Below are 27,301 nucleotides of genomic sequence, written 5' to 3'. Positions count from 1 at the left end.
GTAAAACGAGGTGCTAAAGTCAGATTTTGTGGCGGCTGTGCTTTAAAATTAAATTACAAGTGATGAAGGATTTTGAAAGTCTCACAGTAATCAGTGTTGAACACTAATGTAAGGTTAACCCTGCCTAGTTTAAATGTTTCAAAATGATTAGCAGTTGAAAACATTCATTAGAAATTTAGAAAATAAATTAAAAAGAAATCAAATATAATCAGTTATAAAGTAATTGAAATAGTTAGACTATATACTACATTTTAAATGGAGTATTTTGTAATCTGTAACCTATTACATTTCCAAAGTAACTTTCCCAACATTGGTCTTTTCCTCCCATTTCTACCATGATTCAATTTCCCACATCTACTACCTGTGCAGATAGCAACAGCGCGACTGGGTTGTAGGTTGCCAGGTTGAGGTCACAAATGGGTTGAAATTTGTATGATGTGTCGATTGTGTGAGTAGGTTGGGTTTCATAGAAGATCTGGCAACTAGACAACCTTGGAAAAATAATTTGAATTGAAAGGTTTGGGCCATACAAATTACAAGAGTTTCCCGGGAGAAATAACAAAACGGGAGGGGGGCGGGAGATGGGTGTGAAATGTGGGAGACTCCCGGGAAAAAAAAAATAAAATAAAATAAAAATTGTCCTTTTAACCTTCTGGCAACGATTGGATCAGTTTCTGTGGAGATTTAGCAACTTGCTTAATTCTTGAATAAATCAGCATTTTTATTGTTTTATGTTATTGCTTTTTATTCATTTATTTATTTTATTTTTTGAACTAATTAGTTGAATGAACGAGTCAATGACTGAATAAAGACAGTCACCTAGTGGTGTAACGATGTAACTGCAGAAAAATACCCTACCACAAATGCACAAACTTGAGCGCTCTCTCTCTCTCTCTCTCTCTCTCACACACACACACACACACACACACCAAGATTAACGCATTAAATGCATGCAAAGAGATCTGCTTCCATCTAGCGGTGAAGTATAATACTGCAGTGATCATTATTGTACACGTACTTCTTTTCCCTTCTTTCATGCATGAAATTCTAATAAAGCATAAATTAAACATTTTATGAAACATCTAAATATGTTTTTATTATCTAAGCATTTTATTTCACAAAAAAATAATCATTGTCATTATGTGATTATTTTCGTGCATTTATATATAATAGAATATGTTTAATATCATGTAAACTCTCAGTCTCACACACCATTTTTCTGATCATGTTTTCAATTTGCAACACTAAGGTCTTTATGTTCCCGGGGGTCTTCGTTCATTAATTAACGGGGGGGGGTTACGCAGAGAATCACCCGCCGTTATGACGTCACCTCCGCAGTGTCGCGCGCCCCCGCTGAAATGAGAGACGCGCGCCTCGTCACATCAAGCAAAAGCTACTGTTGAACTGAAGGTAGGAAATCATGTAACGATCAATGAGGAACCATGCACGAATGTTTTTAGCATGCATTTATGACCGTGCTTTCATTTTTGATGTCGTGCACGCATTAGATAAGAATGACGAGACACCGAGCGCAGTGTTTTGAAGCTTTGGGCCTGTAAATCAACTGATTTACATTATGTAACTATATAGGCTAATTACATATAATCAGAATGTATATGATGAGTTACATCAGTGGGACTTTAAATAATGCATGCATTAAACTGATAAAAGAAATGACAATGTGTGATCCAGAAACGTGGTGATTTTGTAGTTAGCCATCTGGCTACCAAAACAAACACAAAACAGACTGTTGCTGGTGTTTTTTTTTATTAAGCTCATAAATGCCATATTATTTTGAAATTGATGTATTTTTTGGAGTATGAAAGTATTATCATTAGGTGTAAATGCATCAGTAGGTGTGGTAGGATAGTCAGTAAATACAGAATCGGCTTTAATGCATGTCATCAGACTGCATTTATAATGACGTGACATTTTCCCATGGTTTCCTTGAGCTAAGCCTCCTATCCGTTGTTCTGGACTGTACTAGCATCCATGTTAATGGACAATCCACTTTTATTTTGTAATTTTGCTTAAATATTGTGTATGGATAATTTTATTTCATATAATTTGAGTGCATACTTTTTTGGCTTTATTGAATTATCACATTATATTGGCCTTTTGCCAATGTCTTTATATTAATGTAAGTATTGGCCAAAAAAATCCAATAATAATTATTGATTTGGGGGCAAATGTCCACACTGTACCTGGAAATAATACAGTTGACTCAAAGTTTTGTTTTTGTAACACTACTAAGAATTCACACCTTTCTTCTTATTATTATTATATGTATACTATTGTACATTACAAACATAATATGTCTTAATTTTTTCACTTTCACCTTGCATCTCCATTAAATCTGCATATCATCACTAGGGTTGTAACGATCCACTCAACTCATGATTCGATTAGATTCACGATTTTTTTTAACAAAATGAGATTGAAGACATACAGTAAATGAAAAGGTGTCGTTTTATTAGGCTATTGCTGCACGTTTCTTTGTGAAATTAAAATATAACAAAACTATATTGAAATTTTAAAACAAACCCCAAATCAAACAAGTTACACAAATAAAAGATATCTCTTAATATGAACAAACTAAGGCTTTGTCTGTGCTCTTTCCATTTAAAATTAGAGGCAACCACTGGATTTTAATCATGATCCAAACAAAGATGCAGCATGAGTAGTTGTTTATCTAAATTAGACTGTATAATTTCTGACTTTAGTTTTGTGAAACTATACTACATAAAACATATCTGAACGAAACGGCAGACGAGCTGAATGAAACGCAGATTCACTTTCTGACAGCAGATGGCGCTTATGAACAGCAATGATACAGTGTTTCCTGAGTTACCGCTGTAAACAAAGCAGAGCTGCGCTTATGAACACTGCTTTAAAGGGTTACTCCACCCCAAAATGAAAATGTTGTCATTAATCACTTACCCCCATGTCGTTCCAAACCCGTAGAACTTTCGACAAAGAAGAGCGTATACTGCTTGCGTCCAGCGGATATACTCCAAAATTGTTGAATAAAGTCGTTGTTTTGTTTTCTTTGTGCAGAAAAAGTATTCTCGTTGTTTCGTTAAATTCAGATTGAACCACTGATGGCAGATGGACTACTCTGACGATGCTTTTCATACTTTTTTGGGCATTGACAGTGTTATTTACTTGGCAGTCAATGGGACAGTCACAAACCTCCCGGTTTTCATCCAAAATATCTTAAATTGTGTTCCGAAGACGAACAAAGCTTTTACGGGTTTGAAACAACATGGGGGGTAAGTGATTAATGACAAAATTTTCATTTTGGGGTGGAGTAACCCTTTAATATGCTGTTCAGAGGCAAGATGAAAAGAAAATACCACAAACGTTTCTAAAGATAGTCAGTTCCCCTCAGAGATACATTCATATAAACTCCTACTCCAATTGTATCGCGATTTGTTTGGCATCTCAACCGATCTGAATCGTCACATATTTGAATCGATTTTCGACCAGCTCGTGGTTAATCATTACATCCCTAATCATCACAAATCAGGTGATATGCTCTGTCCACAAAATTGTTTCAATTTATAGAAATGGGGACAATAAAGTGGACCAAGTGCTCTTAGCGTTTTTGACACGTTATAAGTAAACTGCAAACTAGTCCGTATCACAATTTCGACCAGTAACAAATGTGTTTTTTTAGCTTGTTTACTATAACCTAATGTAATACACATCAAACACATAGACATGACTTTTCTCCTCCCTTGTAGGCACCATGGCCACACCAACGTCTCTAGATCCAGATTTGGTTCGGGAGGTGCTGGAATGCCCCATTTGTCTGGAGATGTACAACCAGGATCAGCTTCGACCCAAACTACTGCAGTGCGGTCACTCAGTTTGTCGTCAATGCCTTGAGAAACTCCTCGCCAGCACGATAAATGGCGTGCGCTGCCCCTTCTGCAGCAAGGTGTCTCGTATGAGCAGTATTTCCCAGCTGGCTGACAATCTCACCGTGTTGAAGATCATTGACTGTGGGAGTTCATGCAACTCTACCATGGGTCTCATGTGCAAGTCTTGTAAAAACCGCCTGCCCCGGCAGTACTGCAGTGACTGCAGCATCGTGTTGTGTGATATTTGTAAAAACGAGGGCCACCAGTGTCAGGGTCACGTCGTACAGGCCATTCGCGTGGCTGCCGAACAGTGCCGGAAGGACATCAGCGGGAAGATTTCTAACTTGCGGGAGGCAATGGGAAACATTCAGAAGAAGAAGGCAGCTATTGACAACGTGACAAAATCACTCCGACTGAAGTACAAGGCTGTACAGCAGGAATACGCCAAGGCTGAGTTGCGGCTCCAAGAGGAACTTGGCCGCTCGCGCCGTGCCTTTGCCACCTCCTTGGCCGAAATAGAGAAACTCAATGCCCAGATTCTGGAGGAGCAGACGTACCTGCTCAATATCGCTGAAGTGCAGGTGGTGTCAAGATGTGACTATCTTACAATGAGGATCAAGCAGACGGATATTGCTCTACTGGAAGAAGGGAGCAACCATGAAGAAGAAGAGTTGGACTTAAAAACTAATTTGCCTGTCATTCTGAAACTACAAGACCCTGAATTTGTTAAAACGGAGTGCTCAAAACCTTTGGACTTGGGGCAGCTGACCACAAAACCCTGCATTGTCAATGCCGAGGAAGAAGATGGACTTGATTTCACCACTTCCGCTGCCGCCCCATTGGACATTTACCGTGATACTGACATGGATACGGCAGTTGAAGCGGCTGTTTGCGCTTCTCCCGGTAGCTTCAAGTCCAAGTCTGTCGACGGTGGTAGACCTTCTCCAGGAGCTTCTGGTGGGCAACTCTGTCAGTTTGTGAAAAAGATGGGCTGCAAGGGCAATCTGCCGGGCATGTTCAACTTGCCGGTAAGTATTTGCGTCACGCCGCAGGGCGAGGTGCTTGTGGCCGACCGAGGAAATTACCGCATCCAGATCTTCAACCGCAAGGGCTTCCAAAGGGAGATACGGCGCAACCCGAGCAGCATCGATAACTTTGTCTTGAGCTTCCTAGGTGCCGACCTGCCCAACCTCATCCCGCTCTCTATTGCAATCACTGCTCAGGGCCTCATCGGTGTCACCGACAACTATGACAACTCCGTGAAGGTTTACACCACTGATGGCCACTGCATCGCCTGTCACAAGAACCAGCTCATCAAGCCATGGGGAATCGCGGCCATGCCTTCAGGCCAGTTCGTTGTGTCAGATGTAGAGGGGGGAAAGCTGTGGTGCCTGGCCGTGGATCGTAACGTAGGGGTTGTGAATTACAACCGCTTGTGCTCGGCCGTCAGGCCTAAATTTGTAACTTGCGACTCCTCAGGTACAGTTTACTTCACACAGGGCTTGGGTCTAAACATCGAGAATAGACACAACGAACACCACCTTGAGGGGGGTTTCTCAATTGGGTCGGTGGGAATGGATGGCCAGCTGGGAAAGCAACTCAGCCACTTCTTCTCAGAGACCGAGGACTTCCGATGCATTACCGGCATGTGCGTGGACTCTAATGGAGACTTGATCGTGACAGACAGTGGCCGTAAGGAGATACTACAGTTCCCTAAAGAAGGTGGCTATAATATTCTCATTCAGGAGGGCTTAACATGCCCTGTAGGGGTAGCTGTTACCCAGAAGGGACAATTGCTCGTCTTAGATTGCTGGGACCACTGTGTGAAGGTCTACACTTACTTGCAAAGGAGACGGTCCTCTACATGTTAAGATTGCTGTGTGGACAATTTAGAATACTTTTCACTTTAATTCAATGGCTTCATTATAAATGCGTTTGCTTCTCAGTGATTTCTGACCTGTGGCTTGTAGTGGCCAGGATCAGGCAACTAAGCCGCAACCATTCACCACTGCCATGGAGCAATTGGATGATGACTTATGGGTATTATTATGGATGCTTTGGGCAAATAGATTTCGAAATTTAGCACAACCGATGGCAATAACTGACAATGTTGTTCTTTATGTGTGCATATGTGTTTTTTTCTTTTTTTTTCTGTGCTGCTGTACAGGCATTAAGATGGTGTTTTGAGCTGATTTGAGCCATCTTTATAGTTGCTATATAAATTATATCAAAGGAATATTCCTGTTTCGATTCGAGTTAGGCTCAATCAAAAGCATTTGTGGTCTAATGTTGATAATCACTAAAATACCTCCCCCATCCCCACCCAAAAAAAGGTTATGGTGAGGCAATTACTATGTAAATGTGAGGCTTATATCAAAAACAAAAAAAAACTTTTCATCATGAGCATTTCATCATGGCAACAAAACATTTGATAATTCCACACACATTTTTTTTCACACTACATTCTTGTTAAGTAACACTACATTCTTAAGTAATGAATCCATTTTGATTGTAATTCTTTTTTTGTTTGTTTTTTTTATTTTGGGTGGTAATCAACATAATGCCACAAGTGCTGCTGATTGAACTTAAAGGGTTAGTTCACCCCCCCCCCAGGATTTTCTGATTTATGTAACATTATGAATCTTCTATATATTAAAATACAGTTACACTAAAGTACAATACACTTGAAAAATGTTAAGTTATTGTTACTATAGAGATGAGAAGATAATTATCTCAATTATCTCAAAGTTGTCTAATACTGTTAATCATTTACTTTGAATTGGTTTGTAATGTACTCCAGTTTGTGATAGCATTACTCTGTTGCATGAACCAAAGGCATGTTAAATTCAGGAGATATTTACTAGCCTATCATCAGAGTAACTGCAATAGTTCAACTGAAGCAGGGAAATGACTCAGCAGTTTACATACTGTATTACACCGTATATGAAATAATGTTTTGCATTGAAGTGTCCTTGTATCTAAGAGGTGGATCTTAAAACTTTCCTGCTTGAAAGCTTTAAATAGCATTAAACTGTCTTAAAATCTTGCTTATGATATTTGATTTTCACACGGGTCTGTAGGTTCAGAAGTGTGCTGGAGCAGATTAAGGCTATATTCAATACTCACAAAAAAGATTAAAACAGAAACCTATGATCACAATTCATAACACAACTCAAGTATGCATTGCATTCTCCGGGTTGCAAAGGATGATATAGTGGATGCTAGTGCAAAACATCTTTTATATCAGTTATCTCATTTAGGTACTCAGCTACTGTCACTGTCAAAGTCATAACACAGCCAGTTAAATGGCACAGACGTCTTGAGCGCTGAGGTTTGTTACCTCCAAACTATGCAGGATTGCATGTAATATATCACAAGTTGGTAGCGCTTTGGTAATTAATTTCCATCAGCACATTTGTGAAAAGTATTTTTCTGGCCTTATTACATTTTAAAAATGCATCTGTACATTACCAACAAATGCAGACAGCCTGCATTGGCCTTATAACAAATGCACTCTTCCTGCACAAGAGATCCAGAGATACTAGTAATGTGCACTGTCGAGCCATTAGAAAAGAATGGAACATGATTTTCATTGAGTTGCCTGGCCATGTTAGGGCTTTTAAAGACCACTTTAATTTATGCCTTTACACAGCGACACTGTGAGCAGAATTAAATTAAATATTTAGATTAATCTCGCTTTAACCTTAAAGAAAAATACTTAAACCACACAAATTCTGTTGAAATGCAAAAGTAAAGACAACGAAAATGAAAATGTTGTAACAAAACACCTTTCATTCACTTCTTTCTGCCAATTTGTTCATCTTGTTTTGGCTGTTGTCCAAAGGTTCATCTATGGCCTTCTATAAAAATGTCTTGTTTAGCTTGGGTTAGGAATTGTGCTCATCCTTTTAATGGCTCCCACTTAATGTAATATGTCATATATGTAATTTATAGAAGTAATACTTTTTTTCTAAATGTTTACCAGTATATACTGTCATCACCTTGCTCTGTCTAGTCACTGACAAATTGATTTCTAATTGGTTTCAAGTATCAATACATGTACCTTTTCCAGTAAACACAGGAGAATGCAATCATCTTAAACAACTCAATCAAAATATGCTAACCAAATCTGCATGATTGAAAAATAGCTAGAGGAATTATTGCTATTAAAAGATCTGGTAAGCATCATCATCTTGAATGTATAATGCAACATACGAAGAATGAGGCCCAGGTCTTTTGTTACTTATTTTTACTTTTAGCAAACACCGAAAGCTCTATCCACACTGCAGGATATATTTTTGTCCTTCTGTAATGATTGAAGAATTGAGTTGAATACCATGAGTGATCTCTCTCTCTCTCTCGTTTCTTATTGGTTGTCAAGTCATAATGTGATGTCACTTGTTCATGACTTGTTGCACAAGTCACTTTTTAACATTACCCATCATGCTTTAGGTCAAAGGGCCTAAACAATGAGTATTTTCTCACACCATTGTGCTTCTGGGTTTGATGGCAGGAGATTCTGAATTGACATTACTATCATAAGATCTAAACATAATCATGTTCATGCATTGATGTTGGTGTCAGTGAAATGAGTCCCAAATTCGTGTTTGTATTGTTCATGATCAATTGTGTGCAATAAAATCAAGATCTGAGATTGTCTGGTCTTTTATGACTCCACCATCTTCATTCACTGCAGCTTAACATTTTCTTTACTGAAACTGTCAGTTTTTTTTCTCCCACAAAGCTGTTATTGAAAGCAGCCAGGCACTGAAGGTGTGTAGACAGCAAAATGTATTTGTTCGGAAACATTTTATTGTGTCTGGGAACTATATAGAATAGAACTATATGGTAAGATTTTGGCACACTCATTGCAGATGGTCTGAACTAGGGATGCACATAGATTAAAATTCTGGCAAATAACAATAGACTAATATTACAATTTGTACTATGTTTAATATTTTGTTTAAATTCAACATCCATCAGTTCTCCAAATCGCTTATCTGTAGGGTTGCAGGGTTAGTTATATATAACTTTGTTATTATTTTAGTAATGTAAAATGTAATATAAATGTAAAATAGGGGAAATGAGCATGCACAAATAAAGCTGCAATATGGAGGCCTACTAGACGCCCTATGTAGTTTGAGTGATGAATGGAGCTCAAGCGTAGTTCAGGCAGACCACAGCATGACAGCCGGAATCAGCTGACGCTCAGCTGATTGTAACTCCTCCCACTACAATTAAATAAGATATATAAGTTCATCCGTACTCGCACTTGCCTTATGGCGCTTTTCCACTGCGTGGTACGACTCGGCACGGCACGGCTCGGGATTATTCACATGTCGTTATAGTTGTGCCTCCTCTATTGCCGCGACTCCTGAAAAACATTTTCATTCCGCGTCGCCCCATCAAGCTCTCGCTGGATCCGCTCCTCTGCTATCAAGGAGAGGAACGTCTGTACTTCCTCAACAGACAACGAAACAGCCACTTTTTGGTTGTTAAAAAAGGTGCGCTTGTTCAAAACAGTTGCGTTCGATCCTTCGCTGGCTGTGCTGATTTAAATCTAGCGGTTCTGTTGTGTTTGTGTCGCAAGTTCGGTGACGCAGGTAGCGACGATTCTCTCCGGCCAATCCATGATCAGCAGAGTTTACACATCACGTTTTGGTAACGGTACGGTTCACTTGGAACCTCAACCGAGGTGGTACTAAAAAAAGTACCAGGTACCAGGTACTGTACCCAATGGAAAACCCCCCAAAAGTGAACCGTACCGAGCCTTACCGTGCTGTACCATGCAGTGGAAAAGCGCCAATAGTCTGTTACACAGACATGCGCTTACCCTTCTCCATCCCCAACTTATACAGGCATGATCACTTAGCGTCTTGTCCACGGTAATCATCTATCAGCTAATTGTTGCTTAATCTGGTCCAGTTTCATTTACAGACCTGTATCACTTCTGCATGGAATTTTATATCTGTTGCATATTAAAAATTCTGGTAATTGCATTAGGCTTCGAAGGTTTCAAACCTCAGTGAAGTTTTCTTGTGGACAGCTCAGAATCTGAACCCTTTAGAGCAAAGCCTGCCGCCAAAATAATGTTCAGGACCTCTACAATAATCTTAATCAAACGGAGTGGTCCTAACTGAACTAGTATTTGAGGTGTGAAATTTTCTTTGGGGAAGAATCTTGTTGAAACTCTTCTCTGAAAGAGGTGTCTTTGTTTTAACTTGATTTAACATGATGCCTTTTTGGATGATCGATTATTATATGTGCTTACCATTGTGAGTCGGGATAAGGAGAGTTTTGAACAATGATTTTTACGTGCTTGCTCAATGGTGATGTTTACACCGGATAAAGTAGATGCCCTGTCCGATTTCTGAGTTACTCGACATGCTTTAGCTAATAATTGATTTTCTGATTTTTAACCAAAAAATCTTCAGCTTTAAATGCCCAATATCAGCGTTTATTTTCACCAAAAATGTGAAAACTATCAGAGGCAAGTTCTCTTCACTACACACACACACACATAACTAGCCACAGCCCACATGCAATACTTTGTCCTTTCACAGAAACTGCTGTCCAAAATGATTTAAGGGCTCATGACATGTCTTTTTTCTTATTTAATCTTCCATGAGGGTCACTTATAATGTTAGTTTTTTTAATAATAGATATTAAAATATAGTCATGCATTTGCAAAAAAATTAAAAATAAATAAAATAATTCTGACACTTAATTTTGGCAAACAAAACGCAATCAGTTAAAAATTAACCATCTAACCCAACGCTGGGGACCTTTGGAAGGCTGTGGAGAGACAAAAACAACACAATGTGTCAAAGTGTACATTCCTATTGTGAGAAGTAGCTCAAGCATGTGGAGTAAGTCAGAAATAGGACAGGACATCTATGTACTTTATGCAGTGTAAACACCCTCATTGAGTGTCATTATAATGGATTCTATTTCGCTTTCTATTGCTCTTAGGGCAGTGATAGTTGGATTTTGCTCTTGTGACATCACAAAACGCGCAACATCGAAATGAACTTGCAGGATGTTTTAGTGGCACAATTACCTTTTATAATGTCAAAAAATCAAGCAAAATTGTCATGATCCCTTTAATTCCAGGGCTCTTCAAGTACAGTCCTGGAGGGCCAGTGTACTGGAAACCTTATTCCAGACACCTCAGAACAAGGTAATCATTTGCAAGAAGCTAATCCCCTAATTGCAAATTACAGACAGGTGTGTTTAATTAGGGTTGAAATTAAAGTTTGCAAGACATCGCCCCTCCAGGACTGGAGTTGAAGAGCCCAGTGGTGTCCATAGCCTGCTCTTGGAGGACCAACATCTTACAGAGTTTAACTCCAACTTGCTCCAATGCATCTGCCTAAAAAGTTTCTAGTATGCCTTGATTAGCTGTTTCAGGTGTGTTTATTTAGAGCTAGAGCTAAGCGCTGCAGGACAGTGACCCTCCAGGAGCAGGATTGGAGTCCCCGGCCTTAGAGCTTATCTCCTTCCATCTTCAGCAGTAGTGCTTTCCAAATTTGTCCACTATACATTTTGGGATTTCTCCCTCATTTTCACACCCAATTCAAGTCTTTCAGTTTCTAATAATAAACTGATGATTTGAACCAGGTGTGTTAGATGAGGCAGACATCCAAAATGTAAAGTGGTGGATGGTCCCCAGGTTGGGCAGTCCCCCAGTTCTACAGTAGATTGCTCCAACTGATCTTCAAAACATGCCTTAATGCTGGCAACATCACATTCAATCAGGCTTGGGTGAACCCAACAACCCTATAGCAGTTGAAAACTATAGACCGGTCTCTCTCTTCCCTCTTTACTTTTCTTTCACATAACAACCTACTCAATAACAACCAATCTGGTTTCAAAAGCAGACATTCCTCAGATAATACTGTCTTAAGCCCTATTCGCACGGGATTAGTATTACCTACAGTTGCAAATAAACATTCATTAGAAATTTAGAAAAGTATGCAAAAAGTAATCAAAAGTAATCAGTTACATTACTTTAATAAAGTAATTGAAAAAGTTACACTACTATTACATTTTAAATAGGGTAACTTGTAATCTGTAACCTATTACATTTCCAAAGTAACCTTCCCAACACTGCATGGAACTATTATGAAAAAGCGGTCAGTGCCCCTGCCTTTGTAAAGAACTCATCTAGAACATCTAGAAACTACTGTATTTTAAAGCAGGAATGACAGAAAAATGTGGGGCCAGAAATTCACCTGTAGTGAATTTCTCTATTATTTAACAGTTGATCATATTTTAGTATATGGTATTTAAACAAGGTGATTCACCAGGTCCTCCTGACTACCTTTTCCAGGCACAACAAAAATTTCACACGTCAGTGGTTCCATGTAAATGCCAGGTGTCCAAGTCACATTAGTGAAGGACTAGGGAGCCTTATAGTTCAATGCTTGCCAGAGCAACATCAATGATACACAGCTCTAGTAGTCTTGGCCTGGATTAAAGAATGTCTCATTCAAAGAACCAAGTGTCTCTGGAGGGCAGGTTCTTCCCTTTTGGAAAACCTGCAATCCTTGTTGCAACTGGAAAGTATACAGACGTGAGGGTAGCAGTATAGGCTAAGAAGATATACAGGCCTCTCATCACACAGACCACATTGTGTATAAGTCAAGTGCTTCTAGCCCACACTAAGAAATGTGTAAAGTACTGGTTACACAGTATGACCCTCTTGGTTATCTAATATCCTTCACATCAAATGCCAAAATACTCACTCAAAACCTGTATAAACTTAAAATATGGGATGGCATGACTTTGTTTCTCAAAGTATCTTCTTTTATGTTCCATAGTTTAAGTTAGGCCGCTGTAGGCTAAACATTTATGTGTAATAAATTGTATGTTGAATCAAATCAAATATTGCTTTCTAAAGCTACTCTTTGTAATGGCTACTTGATACTTCCTCATTTAACAAAATAATAGCTTTAAATGATATTGTGTGGATATTTTCACTGCCAGATGTAATTTGAGATTAATTCTATTAATTAATCGACACGTCATGTAATTAATTAGATCATGTAATTAATTAGATACAATTTTAACTGACTGACAGCCCTAACATATAAACATACATAGATACATAGACAACCTAGTGGTGACATTCAGAGCTTTTGAAATTTAATTCAAAATAATTTTACACAACATTCCAAATTTTAGAATCCAATTCCAGTAGCGAACTATGACTCTTGAACCTTGGCCCTCTCCCCTACCCTCCTCGGTAATAAACTACCAGCCTAGCTTACATTGTCCTCTTTTAAAAGGTATCTTTGGCAATTCCACTTCTGAAACTATTAAGGGGCAAATCCAGCCTTAAGGGGGTCACAAACTGGAGGAGAAACCCAGCGTTGCGTCACATCTTTAAAATTTTAACACATTGTTTTCTATGAGTGTGCACCAGCTCCCAGCAACAACTTTTCAACAACACTTTTCAAAATCCTGCCTCGCCACCGAGAGACACTCACATACAGTAGTTTTCCATTAAATCACTTTATATTTGTCCCAAATTACAGTTAATGTACAAAGTGACTTCATCCTCATCCTTCATCTTGCGCTGCGCTGTGCCTCTTGTTCGGTGTGAGACCGCCTTTTGGAAATGCAAAAAGAAAACAGCAGAGCAAAAGTGACTGATATCACCAAAATAAAACAAAGCTAATTTTAAGTAAAATGCAAATCCTCATTACAAAAAAATTGCATCATCCCATAATCGGTGTGTGCACTTCAGCGTAACACGGACAGCAGGCCAGGTTGTAAAAAGTACAGATACACCCTCCTACCACACAAACCCAACAAAATTTAATGTAAGCCATGACAACTGCGCTCACAGCAAAGCAAACTATTGAGAGACAGACACTATTATCAACCAACAAGCATTGCTGATAATAAATACTATTATATTATTGGCATTAATATAAATAATATTAATAATATGATATAAATAATAAGCACAGTGGCCTATTCAATGTTCTCACTTACTTTATTTGAGGCTTCCATTATGACTTGAATAACAGTCTAGCTAGCTAGTTTATCTGATTTTTTTTTTTTTTTTGATAAAGTTCCCCACAGCGGGCGAAACTTGTTATAAAGTTAAGTGACAACAAAGCCCACCCATTTAAAGGAAAGATATGATTGGTCAACTTTCCTGTCATTTGAAATTTCTCTCCCATTGACTTACTATTGTTTGGCCCTTGGTAATTTCATAGCTGGTCCACCAATCACAGAGCCGAAAGCTTTAGGTGAAAACATTCTAATAATGAGAAAATGGGCATCTTTCATTTAAACCTTCACCTTCCAACACAAACTGAATATAGGCAGATTTGAAGAGTTCATTTCTACAGAAATTTTATTTATTTTATTTAGATGTTTATTGTCAAATTAAAAATGTATTAAATAAAACTAGAAATTATGATTTTTTTTAATTAAAAATATTTAAAAGTTTAAATTTTTAATTTTTAATTAAATTTAAAAGAAAAAATAATAATTTAACATGTTTAAATATTGTTTTGGCAATAGTTTAGGCCCTCTCTGAGGACCTAGAGGGCCCTGACGGTTCTTTCTTTCTTTATTGTTCACAATAGTAGGACATAAATTGAAAATGCAGTTGTTTTGTCCAAAAACAGTTTTTTTTTTCTTTTTTCCCATTTTTCTTTCTTTTTTATTCAGTTGTTTTATGTCAAAAATACTGATTGGCATTCATGAAAAGATGATCAGATTATGATGGGGAATGGGGTTTAAGCTGACTAAAATATTTGTATGCGATGTTTTTTTTTTTTTTCTCCACAAGTTTTAAAGATTTCTGTTTCAACCTTTCTGCTTGACAGTACAATTTTGGAATGCAGAAAATATTGATGTGTTGATTAGCCCTATACTGCAGTGTTTCCCAACCCTGTTCCTGGAGGCACACCCACAGGGCACATTTTCAAACTCTTCCCAATCAGATCGGGGAGACATCCAAAATGTGTACTGTTGAGTTGAGAAACACTGGATTACTGAATCCTGTACAACATTTCGTATGCATGGAACCAGTGTTGGGGAGTAACTAGTTACATGTAACGGCGTTACGTAATTTAATTACAAAATAAATGTAACTGTAATCAGTTACAGTTACTAAGAAAAAATAGGCATTAAATAATTGAAATGTCAGCTTTAACTGGAGGACAATATAGTGTGATACAATAATAAAACAGGTTCATTTGTATTTTCATGCACTTGTAATACAATAAAAGTTCTACATATACCCTTCTTTTCTTTGAAACCTTTTTTGATAGGAAACTAGTTCTGTTGACATAAAATAAAAATGTTCAATGGCAATGACAAGATGTAATAGTGGTATTTTTTATTACATTTTTATATTGCCATTGGTTTAATGGGTTGAAAGGTTAAAATATTAATAGAATGTAAAAATTTACAATACCAATTTATAATCTTTTTTAATTTAATTACTTTCTGGACTCGGGCGGACTCGACTCGGACTCGGCCTTTAAGAACTCGGACTTGAGTCCAACTCGGCCCCTTTCGGTCTCGGACTTGGACTTGATGTTTAAGGACTTGGTCTTGACTCGTACTCGACAAAGGTGGACTCGGACCCAACTCTAGTATTTAGACCTATTTAACAATGGTTGCAGAGATTGCTAATCCTGCTCCCAGAGAGCAACTCTCCTGCAGCGTTCAGCTCCAACCCTGATCAAACACAGCTGAAGCAGCTAATCAAGGAGTTCAGGATTATTTGAAAATAACAGGCAGATGTGTTAGAGCAGTTTGGAACTGAAATCTGCAGGTAGACCTCCAGGAGAAAGGTTGGCTACCCCGGTTCAGTTGTTCCCAACCGTTCCCAGAGCCCCCAACACTGCACATTTTGCAGGTCTCCATTGTCTAAGTGCATAGTTTGTGCTTGATGTTTAATAATCATTTGAAACTCATTTGGCTGCTATAGTAGTAATGAAAAGATTTATCCTGAACTCTCTCATGAAAACTAATCCATGACAATTTTTTTTTAATTGTTTAAGCTTAAATAAACGATTTAAAAATCAATACCTTTAGGACATTATGCTGTAACCACATTGGACAATCAGTTTGAAAAATGGATGGATGGATGATTCAGCTACAGGAGCCATCTTCTGGTGAGATGCCAGAATTCATTTGACATAACCCTCACAGTCCATTATGGGTATTCTCTAGTCACTGAGTGTACATCGATTGCACATTTGTTCTTGCGGTGCATTATGGCAGTGTTTCTCAACCAGGGGTCCGTGGAACCCTAGTGGTCCTTGACGTAAGGCCAGGGGGTCCGTATAAAGTATGAATTGTTGTATACATTTTGTATATTTTGACATGACATGTTCCCATGAAAGAAAAATCCAATATAGCTGATGATATGGCCAAATACTGGACAAGTCAGCTAACTTGAATTATACTTGACTGTATTTGGTCCTCACAAAGATACAAATGATACATAGATGAGTCAATTTTGTTCTGGGGGTCCTTGATGATGGTTCTGAATTGGACTGGGGTCCGGTACACCAAAAGGTTGAGATTCACTGCATTATGGGATTGAATGAGTGCACTCGATAACATTCACTATGGCAGGGGTTCTCATCTCAGGCTCTCGAGGTCCACTTTCCTGCATAGTTTAGCTTTAATCCTAATCAAACACACCTGAACAAGCTAATCAAGGGCTGCGTTTACACTTGGCATTAACATGCGATCACCGTGATCTGATCAAGCAGATTGGATCATCAGTCAATCAGAACATGGCGCATTTGCACTTGGCAACATCAAGTGACTTCTCTATCTGGATAACCAATCGGATCTCTCTTTCCCATGCAATATTCAAATAAGTCTTACACCGTGTCTACACTGGACACGAGCGGCACAGCACGACAAAATACTATAGAACCCATTATAATCAGTGATGCTGTCTACACTGGATGTCGCGACAAGACAAATCCCAGAAAATAAACTGTTGCCTCTTCCTATTTATGACGCACTGACACAAAGTGCCTTGTCGCGTCCAGTGTAGACAGCCTCACATCTGCACGGTGTTAAGTGTTCGAGTCTCACTAGCGCTCCACGGCCTGGTGCCCTCCATCTTTCTTCTGACAGTTCGGGAGAGAGTGGGCAGGGTTTTGCATGACGTCAACCTGCAAATGCAGACACGATGGCTGGATTGCGTTTACATTACACTGAGATCTGATCACAATACGCCCTCGACTACCTCTGGACCAGGACACGCTGATCGGATAACATTCCGATCAGAAGCGCATTTACACTTGTCTTTTCAATGTGTATGTGGACAACATCCGGATACAAGTCGCATGTTAATGGCAAGTGTAAACGCAGCCAAGGTCTCCAGGATTACTAGAAAGTTACTGGCAGGCGAGTTTGATCAAGGTAGGAGCTAAACTCTTCAAGAAAGTGGACCTCGAGGGCCAGAGTTGAGAACCCCTGCACTATGGTTTCGGACACCACTACAAATGGCTGTCCCCTCAAGTGCCCTATTTAAGGGTATAGGGGGCGATTTCAGACATAGCCTTGAAGTTTCTACTAATGAGCTGATGACCTGAATCAGGTGTGTTTAAATAAGAAGACAAAATGTGCACTGTTTGGGGGTCTCTAGGAATGAGGTTAGGAACCACTGCCCTGGTTTGTTGCCTCTGCAGACTCCGCTTTGACCTGTAGGCCTGGAGTTCTCATCTCTGGACCTTGAGGTCCATTTTCCTGCAGAGTTCAGCTCCAACCCTAATCAAACACACCTGCACAAGCTAATCAGGGTCTTCAGGATTACTTGAAAGTTGCAAGCAGGTGAGTTTGAGCAAGTTTGGAGCTAAACTCCGCAGGAAAGTGGACCTCGAGGGCCAGAGTTGAGAACCCCTGCCGTAGGCCTTCTGAATATGTATTTGTTGTATCGGAGTTGGTTGTTGACTCAGATTGTCATTCATATTGTATGGACATACCTTGTTCATACAATATGAGTGAACCCAAATCTTTCACATGTCCAGAACCCACTGGTGTAATATCTGATGTTCAGCACAGAGCATTTCACAGCAGGAGCTTAAATGCACAAACCCCATGAAATGAAGTGATTTTGCTTTATTTGTCTGGGATATGATTCCCATCTTTCCCTTCTCCTTGACCCCTTTACCTATGTCTTACCTTTTTGGTACTGGAGCCAGAGCTGTTGCTGGGACTTCTTGCTGGGGAAGTAGATGTTGCAGGTGAGCTCAGAACCATACAGCGCCTCAGAGATGTAATGACTGCCGTACTGCTGAATAAACGCAAGCAACTCATCCCGCGTGCTGTCTGCCGTCAGGGATTTCAGCACCTTTGAGAAATCTGACCAAAGCACCAGCACACATACAGAAACAATTAATTTATTATATTGAGAAAATCTTTGATTCATTGTCATATATTTCTTGCTTGTCACCAGACCTTTTAAGAGGCCAGTGAAACTTGCTTTATTACGCCTACAATTCCAGTACTCTGACAGTGATATAGTGCATTCTCCCTTTTTCAGTGGCATTGTTCCAGAAGTGTTTTTTCTCATTTATTTTCAATGAAAAGCTATCCAGCTTATTTTTAATGTAAAAGCAGGCACGGCCATTTTTAACCTGAATGTGCAAGGCTTCCAGTGTCAGCCGCTTACAGTTATTGTTGCTGTACAAAAACAGGTCGTTACATTGCTTGATGTTACAAACTACTTTTTGTTATCACATAATTAGCCTAATCATACACACACGTTTGTAGCACAAATAGTTTTACTGTTTAACACTTCATTTTATTAAGTTATTTACCTATAGCGAATAATTAAATGACAATCTCACACATTCACCCAAAAAATTAATATTAGGTCTTCGTTTACTCTTCCCAATGCTGTTCCAAACCTGTGTGATTGACTTTCATCTGTGGACCACAAAATATATTTTGAAAAATGTCCCTTTTTGGCCATTCTTTGTCATACTGACTTTCAAAATATGCTAAATCGTGCCTTATCTGTTTGTACTACTGACCAGTTCTCCTTGTTTTTATATTACTTTCGTTTAAAGCAGCTGAAGAAAGGTATTGTGACTTTACATCAGCCCAGTATGAGAATTAATAGAAGTTTGATTTTCATGCAATGACTTTATTGGACTTTTACAGATGCAGAGGGTATGAAAAGATAACTACACATGGCATTTTTTTTTTATTTTAATAAGCCTTCTGTAGTGACTTAAGCTTTCAATGTAACCATTTTTAACGACATGCCTGAGCGATTGAACGAGAATGTGTCCATCTCATAGTCTCAATTCAGCATGGACTTGTTTCCTAACTAATCTCAACATGCTGCCATTTCTTTCTAAATATCTTGTATTAAAAGTTACAACAGTGCCAAGTTTTTGTCCTCAGAGGCAATGCTGGTAAGTACTTTTATTAATAGTGGAAGTGTGTTTGTAACAGTTTAACACTATTAAGAGACCAAGTGTCTCTTTGTTAGAGTGCCAAATTTGAATTGAATATTGTGTAAAGAAAGCAAAGTCAAGCTGAATATACGAGTCTACTGAGTTTGTCACCATTCCCATCACAGCAGTTAGCACATTTACTTGCATTTCTGCTAGAGATAACACCCTTTTTGACAGAGAGTGAAAATGAGGAAGGAAAATTATCATTAAAAAAAAATTATATATATATATATATATATATATAAACTGTGTTACATTGAAGAAAAATCATATGGGTTTGGAACAACATGAGGGTGAATAAAAAATTTTCATATTTTAAGTGAATTAACCCTTTTAAGTATAAATGTGCTTTACACATACGCACACATGAAGGAGGAGTATTCATGGTTTTGAAGTTTGTGTGTTTCTCGTGGTACCTGTAGACAGGGTGATGGCACTGAGCTTCACTCTATACAGGTTACTCCGCACTCTCCACTGTTGCATCATGGGGTATCCTGTGGCTTCACTGAACTGAGCATCTCCTGTAACACAGACACACATTAATGCCCCACTTCTGCAACTTTATTAATAGCTACATTTCAGACATTAACAGTTTCCCATGAGACACAAGGAGGTTTTACTCAAGGAGGTGCTTACTGGCTCGAAAAACTGAATACTCCACTGAGACCCTTCTGAAAAAAAAGTAGTGTGCTTAACTGCATTTAAGGTGCACTTGTAGTGTAATTATCATCTTTAAAATATATATATTTTTTTAAATGTACTTGAAGATAATATATTAATAGAATGAAAGGTAACTTAAGTGTATTTTAAGAGAGTACAGTTTCATTATGGTTTAAGTGTACTTTGTTATAACGTCAAATTACATACTGTAAAGTACTGTCACGGTTGCACTACTGAGTGGAGTGCGGAGCAAGGAATGGAGGGAGACGAGGAGTACATCAATCCAGAGAATTTTAATGATAACAAGGAACAAGGAAAACTCACGTAGCACACGTAGACATAATCTCAATGGATCAATGGAAATAAACAGGGAACACCTGGAATTAAATCAACATAATCAGGACAGGAGCAGGAAACTAAGCAAATATGGGCATAAACACTGGGACACAGGCAGCACATGGGGAACAAAACACAACACAAGCCTGACATGACGCCCCCCTCCGGAAGGCACGTCCTCGCGCCATACAACATGAAAGGGGTGGGAGGGTGGGCGCCTTGGAGATCCCTCAGGACAGGCTTGGACGGGACAGGATGCCCCAAGCCGGTCCTAGATCCGGGCACCATGGCGGAGCAGGCAACTCAGGAGACCATAGCGGATCTGGCAGTTCGGGGCGCCATGGCGGAGCAGACAGACTCGGAGGCCATGGCGGATCTGGCAGCCCAGGAGGCCACGTGGCCCCGTGCCAGAACAGCGAGTTGAGTGTGGAGTCATCCAAGGCCGTAGCCGCGGCAAGCCTGCAGAACTCCCAGGAATACTCAACGAAGGGGAGATCCATGCGAGGTAAGGCGGCGAACCGAGCGGCAATTTCCATAGCCACGGGGAAAACAAAAAAAACGTTCAAAATGAAAAAAAAAAAAAACGGGGAGAAGAGGCGCCGCTCACTTTCAGTCTGGTCCGGTATTCTGTTATGGTTGCACTACTGAGTGGAGTGCGGCGCAAGGAACGGAGGGAGACGAGGAGTAAATCAATCCAGAGAATTTTAATGATACCAGGAAAAACTCATGAAGCACATGTAGATATAAACAATACCGGACGCTGAACTAAAAACAGGGAACACTATTTAAACACATGACAAGACGAGAGGATGACGAGACACACCTGGGATCAATGGAAATAAACGGGAAACACCTGGAATTAAATCAACATAATCAGGACAGGAACAGGAAACTAACCAAATATGGGCATAAACACTGGGACACAGGGAGCACATGGTGAACAAAACACAACACAAGCCTGACAAGTACATTTTAAATAATGTTTTTTACATTATTTTTACATTTGTCATGCTTTAAAGAACAGTTATTTTGATGTGTTGACTAATGACTTAACTGTAGTTTGTTATTCGACATTACATTTAAAGTTATCAAACTATATTTGAAATTTACTAAACTGCAACTTCGCAAATTTGTAATCACACATAGATTTAAATACTGTTTAAATACATGACATGCAAGTTGCAATAGAAATAACATTCAAGTATATTTTAGTTTACCATAAATGCTTGTCAGTACATTCAGCAGTACACTTTAACCATAATTCAAAGACAACAGAATTATGAAATTACATAAACTTGTCCTACTTAAGTGGGTCCATAAATAAATAAATAAATAAAAGTTCAACTAATTGCATTTAAAATAAATTTAAACTATATATTTTTTTCTTCTAATTGTAAATAATATTCAATTAAGAGTTTTCTGTTTGCGCTTAAGTATGTTTTTTATAAATATATTATTAAGAACTCCTTTTTAAAAGTATGAGTGTACTTCTTTTCACAAGGGGCTGCATTCATGCATTTATTGCTAGATGTTGCTAACATGTTTAGCACCTTTTTGCAAGTTTTAGATTATTGTGCTCTTTAGAGTTGGATGGTTTCTGGTTCTGTCCAGCACTGCGAGCATTAACAACTCTCTACTCTCACTCCTGGAAAAAAGACAAGCTGTCATTGAATTAGCCACTTGTCATTGGAGCCCGCATTTGTGTGGAGTCCACATTAGAAAGAACTGGAGTGAAAACAAATACATGCAAGGACAGCTCTGAATTGGAGTTGTGATCAAAAGCGATATGAGGAGGATATGAAAGCTTTCTGCTCCGCTGGTTTCTCTGTCCCTGAGTCAGTGAGACACAGAGCGGCCATCCACTGAGCTGATGCTATGATTACTGTCAGTTCCTCACGACATGTTCTATTTTAAAGGGGATTTATCATGAAAAACATGCTTTTTCTTGTTCTTTGAACCCAGTGAAATTGTGAGGAAAGAGTGTGAGAGAAGGGCGAAATAAACCTTGTCCACGTCTCTCCCACCACTGTCACATCCGTGTTTCAGAGCTCTTTTCCTTTGAAAAGAATGACAGCAAACCAGGACTCAAATTATCCATTTTAGATTCATATAAGTAATCACATACGTGAGGTTCATTCGTTTTCACCATCCATCTTAGTAAAAACTAGACATACCAACCCTGTATGAATCAGTGGGCCTGATTCAACCAGAAGGAGTCACAGACATCTTCTGTTAATAATTGTATCTCAAACGTTGCTTACAAAACTAACTAACTTCTAACATTATAAGTGGACCTCAGGGAAAAGACTGTGAAAGTGTAAATAGCAACAGTCCCTCAGAGGACAAGAGAAAATGAGTTGACAGTTCACTAAAGGCACACCTTAAAGGGATAGTTCACCCAAAAATGAAAATGCTGTCATCATTTACTCACCCTTATGTCGTTCCATACCTGTATGAGTTGCTTTCGTATGTTGAACATAAAAGAAGATATTTTGAAGATCGCTGGTTATCAAACAGTTGGTTGTTACCATTGACTTCCATAGTAGGAAAACAAAATACTATGGAAGTCAATGGCAACCACCAACTGTTTGATTACCAGCAATCTTCAAAATATCTTCTTTTGTGTTCAACATAAGAAAGCAACTCATACAGGTTTGGAACGACATGAGGGTGAGTAAATGATGACAGAATTTTCATTTTTGGGTGAACTATCCCTTTAAGGAAAATGTGCTTTTTATTATTTTCAGTGTATAATTGCAGAAAAAAAATACTGTATATTTGCTTTTATTGAACATCGATAAAGCAACACATTTTGTGCGGAAATGAATAATAAACTGGGTTTTTCTTTTGTTTAAAAATCATATAAACATATGAGGTACGAGGAGTGCCTTTTACCCTGAGTACTGATACAAATACTGAAGTAACATGTTTTGCATAATATCTAATTGAATACTTGTTCAAAACAATCACTTCAGCAAAGTTTGTACGATTTTCTGTTTATTATGATAAAAAAATATATTTTTGTTCAATGAATATATTGTTCATTACAAAAATAAAAAAAATAAATAAGTAAAGATTCAGAAAGCTTTGAAGGAAATCCTATAATATGGCTTTACAGTAGTAACAATAAATATGACATTATATGATATGATTATTATGATTTTTTTTTTTAATCTGATGGTTTCGTTATAAATATGGTGATTATCACCTAACTCCTAACTTTATAAATGATATTGACCATCTGAATCTAACCGTGTCATGACGACAAATGGAAACGTCAGCCAGTAATTAATTATCATGTTAATAATTGTGCCTTTAGCCCCAACAGCAGGGACGCTTCTTACCCCAAATACCAAACATATTCTTCAGTTATTGAAAACATTTTCTTTAATTACCTTGAACACAGCTGAAAATCATTAACAAGACCTTTGTCTTGCCAAATTAGAGCTGAACCCACTTTGCATTGCTGCCCACGATTGCATCAGGCCAAATTTCCATGAAATACAGTTTAGGAAAGTGCTGCGGTGAGTTTTTGTGCCATCTAGGAAAATAAAATCAAATTTGCATTTCCCCCCCGGTTGTCCTGTCGTGTGTAAGATTCACCTGAGAGCAGCTGCAGGTTGGGCAGAGGCTCTGACAGAACTCCTCGGCACTGCTCCTCCACCGGCAGAGGAATCACCATTAACCCGTCGGCCAGCTGCGGAAAATCCTTGATGAAGTTATTATCCCTGAAATTCAAATATAAATAAGGATAAAACATCAGACAGATATTAGACAGTTTTGTTGCTGTTGAGTTTGGAATGATGATACATATTTCTTATTAAAACACGCTGGGACATATTGAAGAGCTATTCCATATTTTTAATAAACAACTGCCTATATTAAGACACAACCGTGAACTATGACATTGCTAGTTAGACGCAGGTTGTGGTGAGGAAGGAGTATTTTACTGGACAAAACTTTAGATAGTAGTGATGGGAAGTCTGATTAATTTCTGCGAACTGGTTCTTTGGGACAGTTTGTTTCAATGAACCAGTTAAAAAAAAAAACACGTTTGTTTACGTAATCAGGCAATGACTTAACATACTGAATAAGCCATGCTATTATTAAAGAAACCAATAATGATTTAAAACAGATATTTTACATGTCCAAAGCATATAAGTGAATAAACTAGTCTTAAACAACTCATCTGTTTACATAATTCATGAGGAACCATAAAGTCAACTGCTCGATTCAAGCATGCTCATCATTTCTCCGTGGACATGAGCAAGTCCAATACTGTTTCCCCAGTTCAGTGCACATGTGACTCGAGAAGCGCTGAAACCATTAACCAACTAATGACTCAACTATCAACTGTTGCACTACTGTTGACTCAACTATTGCCATTCAGTGTTGGGGGTAATGCATTACAAGTAACGCAAGTTACGTAATCGGATTACTTTTTTCAAGTAACTAGTAAAGTAATGCATTACTTTTTTAATTTAGAAGGAAATATCTGAGTTACTTTTTCAAATAAGTAACGCTAGTTACTTTGTTTCCCATGTACTGACTGACAGCTCTCGTGTTGCCATGATGAGATAAATCGGGAGTAAGTGCAGTGGCGTTGTGTGTTAGTTCTAGACTAAATATGAACATTATTTACTCATCTCACTGCACAAAAACAGATTCAGTATTCTTCGTAATGAATAAAAACAGTCAAATGCAAACTCAGAATATTATATAAACCTGCAATAATTAGATGTTAAATAAGACAAATATCATTTATGTATTTAATCCCATTTTATTAACCAATGTCTTTGCTACTGACCTTCGATTATCTAATTCAACCATACTAATAAGCAAACATGACATTTGTGTTATTGCTGAAGAGTTGAACGTTCGTCTCCTGCGTCATATTCTTCATGCAATTTGTTTGAGCTGCGCCCTCTACTGTACAGACGTGAATTTACATTTCCTTCAGCCTGAGGCATATTCATTTCACTTTTGTTGTGAAAAGCGCTTTTACATTTGTAAAATAACTTTTTTTATATTAAAAACTAACAAGCAAGCCCTGCCCAGATTTTAAAAGTAACTCAAAAATAACGTAACGCATTACTTTCCATAAAAAGTAACTAAGTAACGTAATTAGTTTACTTTTTTAGGGAGTAACGCAATATTGTAATGCATTACTTTTAAAAGTAAATTTCCCCAACACTGCTGCCATCAGATCACTCTTTCCAAAATGTTTTATTTGTTACATGTTGTTCAGAAACATTTTCTCCCCATTAAGGAAACCCTCGGTAGAAAGTTTGCATGTCCGACACGTCCGAGAAATACCATTCAGAACTGATTCAAAATAATAATTTGTTCATGAACTGGACATCACTATTAGAAAACAGCCCTGATTAATTTAAATGAGTCCAAGTCCTAAATATTTAAATTCATTTTCCAGAATAGAAAGACTTTATATCTGCTAAAAGTCTATTTGGTCAATTTTTAAGAGGGCACTACCATACAGATCACCTCAATGCTAACAAATAGGGCCAGGCCATAGGTTTGTGGGGCCCTAGGTGAGATCATAGAAATGGGCCCCACCTGTGTAAAAATTAAAACCACTGCAAACATGACTAATGTTTTATTTTCTTTCTTATACGCAATAATATACATTTTATTTACTTTTGTTTGTTTGTTCAATTTTGTATTTTTAGAAATGGCAGCTGAGTAAATGCCAGCATATTGTTATCCTCATGTAATGGTATTTAAACAATGTCTCTGCGCATGTCTTATTGTAGTTATATTATACACTCTTTACTCAGCCCATATGACTGTGAGGTGTTTTGAAAAGCATTTTGTGATTTTGTTGCGATTTCCATGTTTTTGGCAATTTAATGAAGTGTAATTAGAAGAGCTTGAAAAGAGTCCGCACATTCAAACATTAAAGCATCACAAGCGAGATGAGAACGATATATGCAATTTACTGAATAAAACAAGGCAAACGTTTCGGTCACATGTTGACCATTTTCAATGCCAAGCTAACAAGTGAAGTGTAATTAGCCACCAATTATAATACTTCTTCAAACATTTCATCTCTTTAATTGAGCTTTCTCTCTATGAAACATCAATAGCAAACAAAATTTGCATTAGCGTCCATCTGTAAAAGACATATTTCATTGAATCATTCTCAAAACATATAGTTCAGAAATTCCATAGCCATTGTAAAATGCACGGGTCACGGGGTCACCGTCTCCTCCTGAAAACTGGTCCTCGGTGAGCGCCACTGTACATGCCTATCACTTAATAATTCAAATGATTTATTTTCACTAAATTTCACTGTAATTTGAAAAGTCGTTGTTAATAGTTAGTTAATAGTGAGAACTGGTCCCCAAACTAAAGTGCAGCCATTATTTAATAAGCAAACTTATTAAATTCAGTTTAATTAAGAAATAGTTAAACCACAAATATTTATCATTTACATTTTTGGGTGAACTATTCCAGTAACATTTGTAACTAAAGTGTTTATGAAAAAGTCATGCCAGCTAGTGAAGGAAAGTCAGTCTGACAACTCACACACCATGGGCCCTATTTTAACGATCTAAGCGCATGGTCTAAAGTGCACGGCACAATTGCGTTTAGGGCGTGTCCGAATCCACTTTTACTAGTTTAAGGACGGGAAAAATGGTCGGTGGTCTTAAAGGGTTGTCCCTATTATTTCAATGAGTAATGGGTGTGTTTTGGGCATAACGTGCCATAAACCAATCAGAGTCTCATCTCCCATTCCCTTTAAGAGCCAGTTGTGCTCGCGCCATGGCGGATTCGCTATTTACATGGCGGAATTTGCAAGCGCAAAGACAGAACGCGTCTCCAGAGATGAAACGGAGCTGCTCGTGCGCGAGCAAATAGGTAGCCTAATTCTGATACATGCAATGACTATCCATTATGACATGTAGGCATTTTTATATTTATGTAGCCTACACAATAATAATCTTTTACATTGCAATC

General features: G+C 38.2%; 2 protein-coding genes across 3 annotated transcripts in view; one reads left to right on the top strand and one right to left on the bottom strand.

Moving 5' to 3' along the window:
• The window catches only part of LOC107727993 (astrotactin-2-like), a 236,493-nt gene that overhangs the window by 71,829 nt on the left and 137,363 nt on the right, over positions 1-27,301 (bottom strand). For both annotated transcript variants that reach the window (XM_016538046.1, XM_016538051.1), the window contains 3 exons: positions 23,927-24,051; positions 19,744-19,848; positions 18,045-18,224 (listed from right to left, as the gene is read on the bottom strand). In XM_016538046.1, coding sequence (XP_016393532.1) covers positions 18,045-18,224; positions 19,744-19,848; positions 23,927-24,051 — 410 coding nt within the window. The remainder of the gene's footprint in view (positions 1-18,044; positions 18,225-19,743; positions 19,849-23,926; positions 24,052-27,301) is intronic.
• Positions 1,348-6,246, top strand: LOC107728008 (E3 ubiquitin-protein ligase TRIM32-like). The gene is made up of 2 exons (XM_016538062.1): positions 1,348-1,410; positions 3,747-6,246. Exon 2 carries the CDS (start codon positions 3,752-3,754, stop codon positions 5,735-5,737), a length of 1,986 nt encoding a protein of 661 aa, XP_016393548.1. The 5' UTR covers positions 1,348-1,410; positions 3,747-3,751; the 3' UTR covers positions 5,738-6,246.

The sequence above is a fragment of the Sinocyclocheilus rhinocerous genome, unplaced genomic scaffold (assembly GCF_001515625.1).
Source record: "Sinocyclocheilus rhinocerous isolate Xijiao unplaced genomic scaffold, SAMN03320098_v1.1 scaffold1364, whole genome shotgun sequence".
Lineage (NCBI taxonomy): Eukaryota > Metazoa > Chordata > Actinopteri > Cypriniformes > Cyprinidae > Sinocyclocheilus > Sinocyclocheilus rhinocerous.
Note: the sequence above shows the minus strand (reverse complement) of the source record. Positions and strands in the feature narration are given on the sequence as shown.

Excerpts from the sequence above, each read along its gene's own strand:
- LOC107728008 (XM_016538062.1), top strand. The coding sequence starts at position 3,752 with ATGGCCACACCAACGTCTCTAGATCCAGATTTGGTTCGGGAGGTGCTG.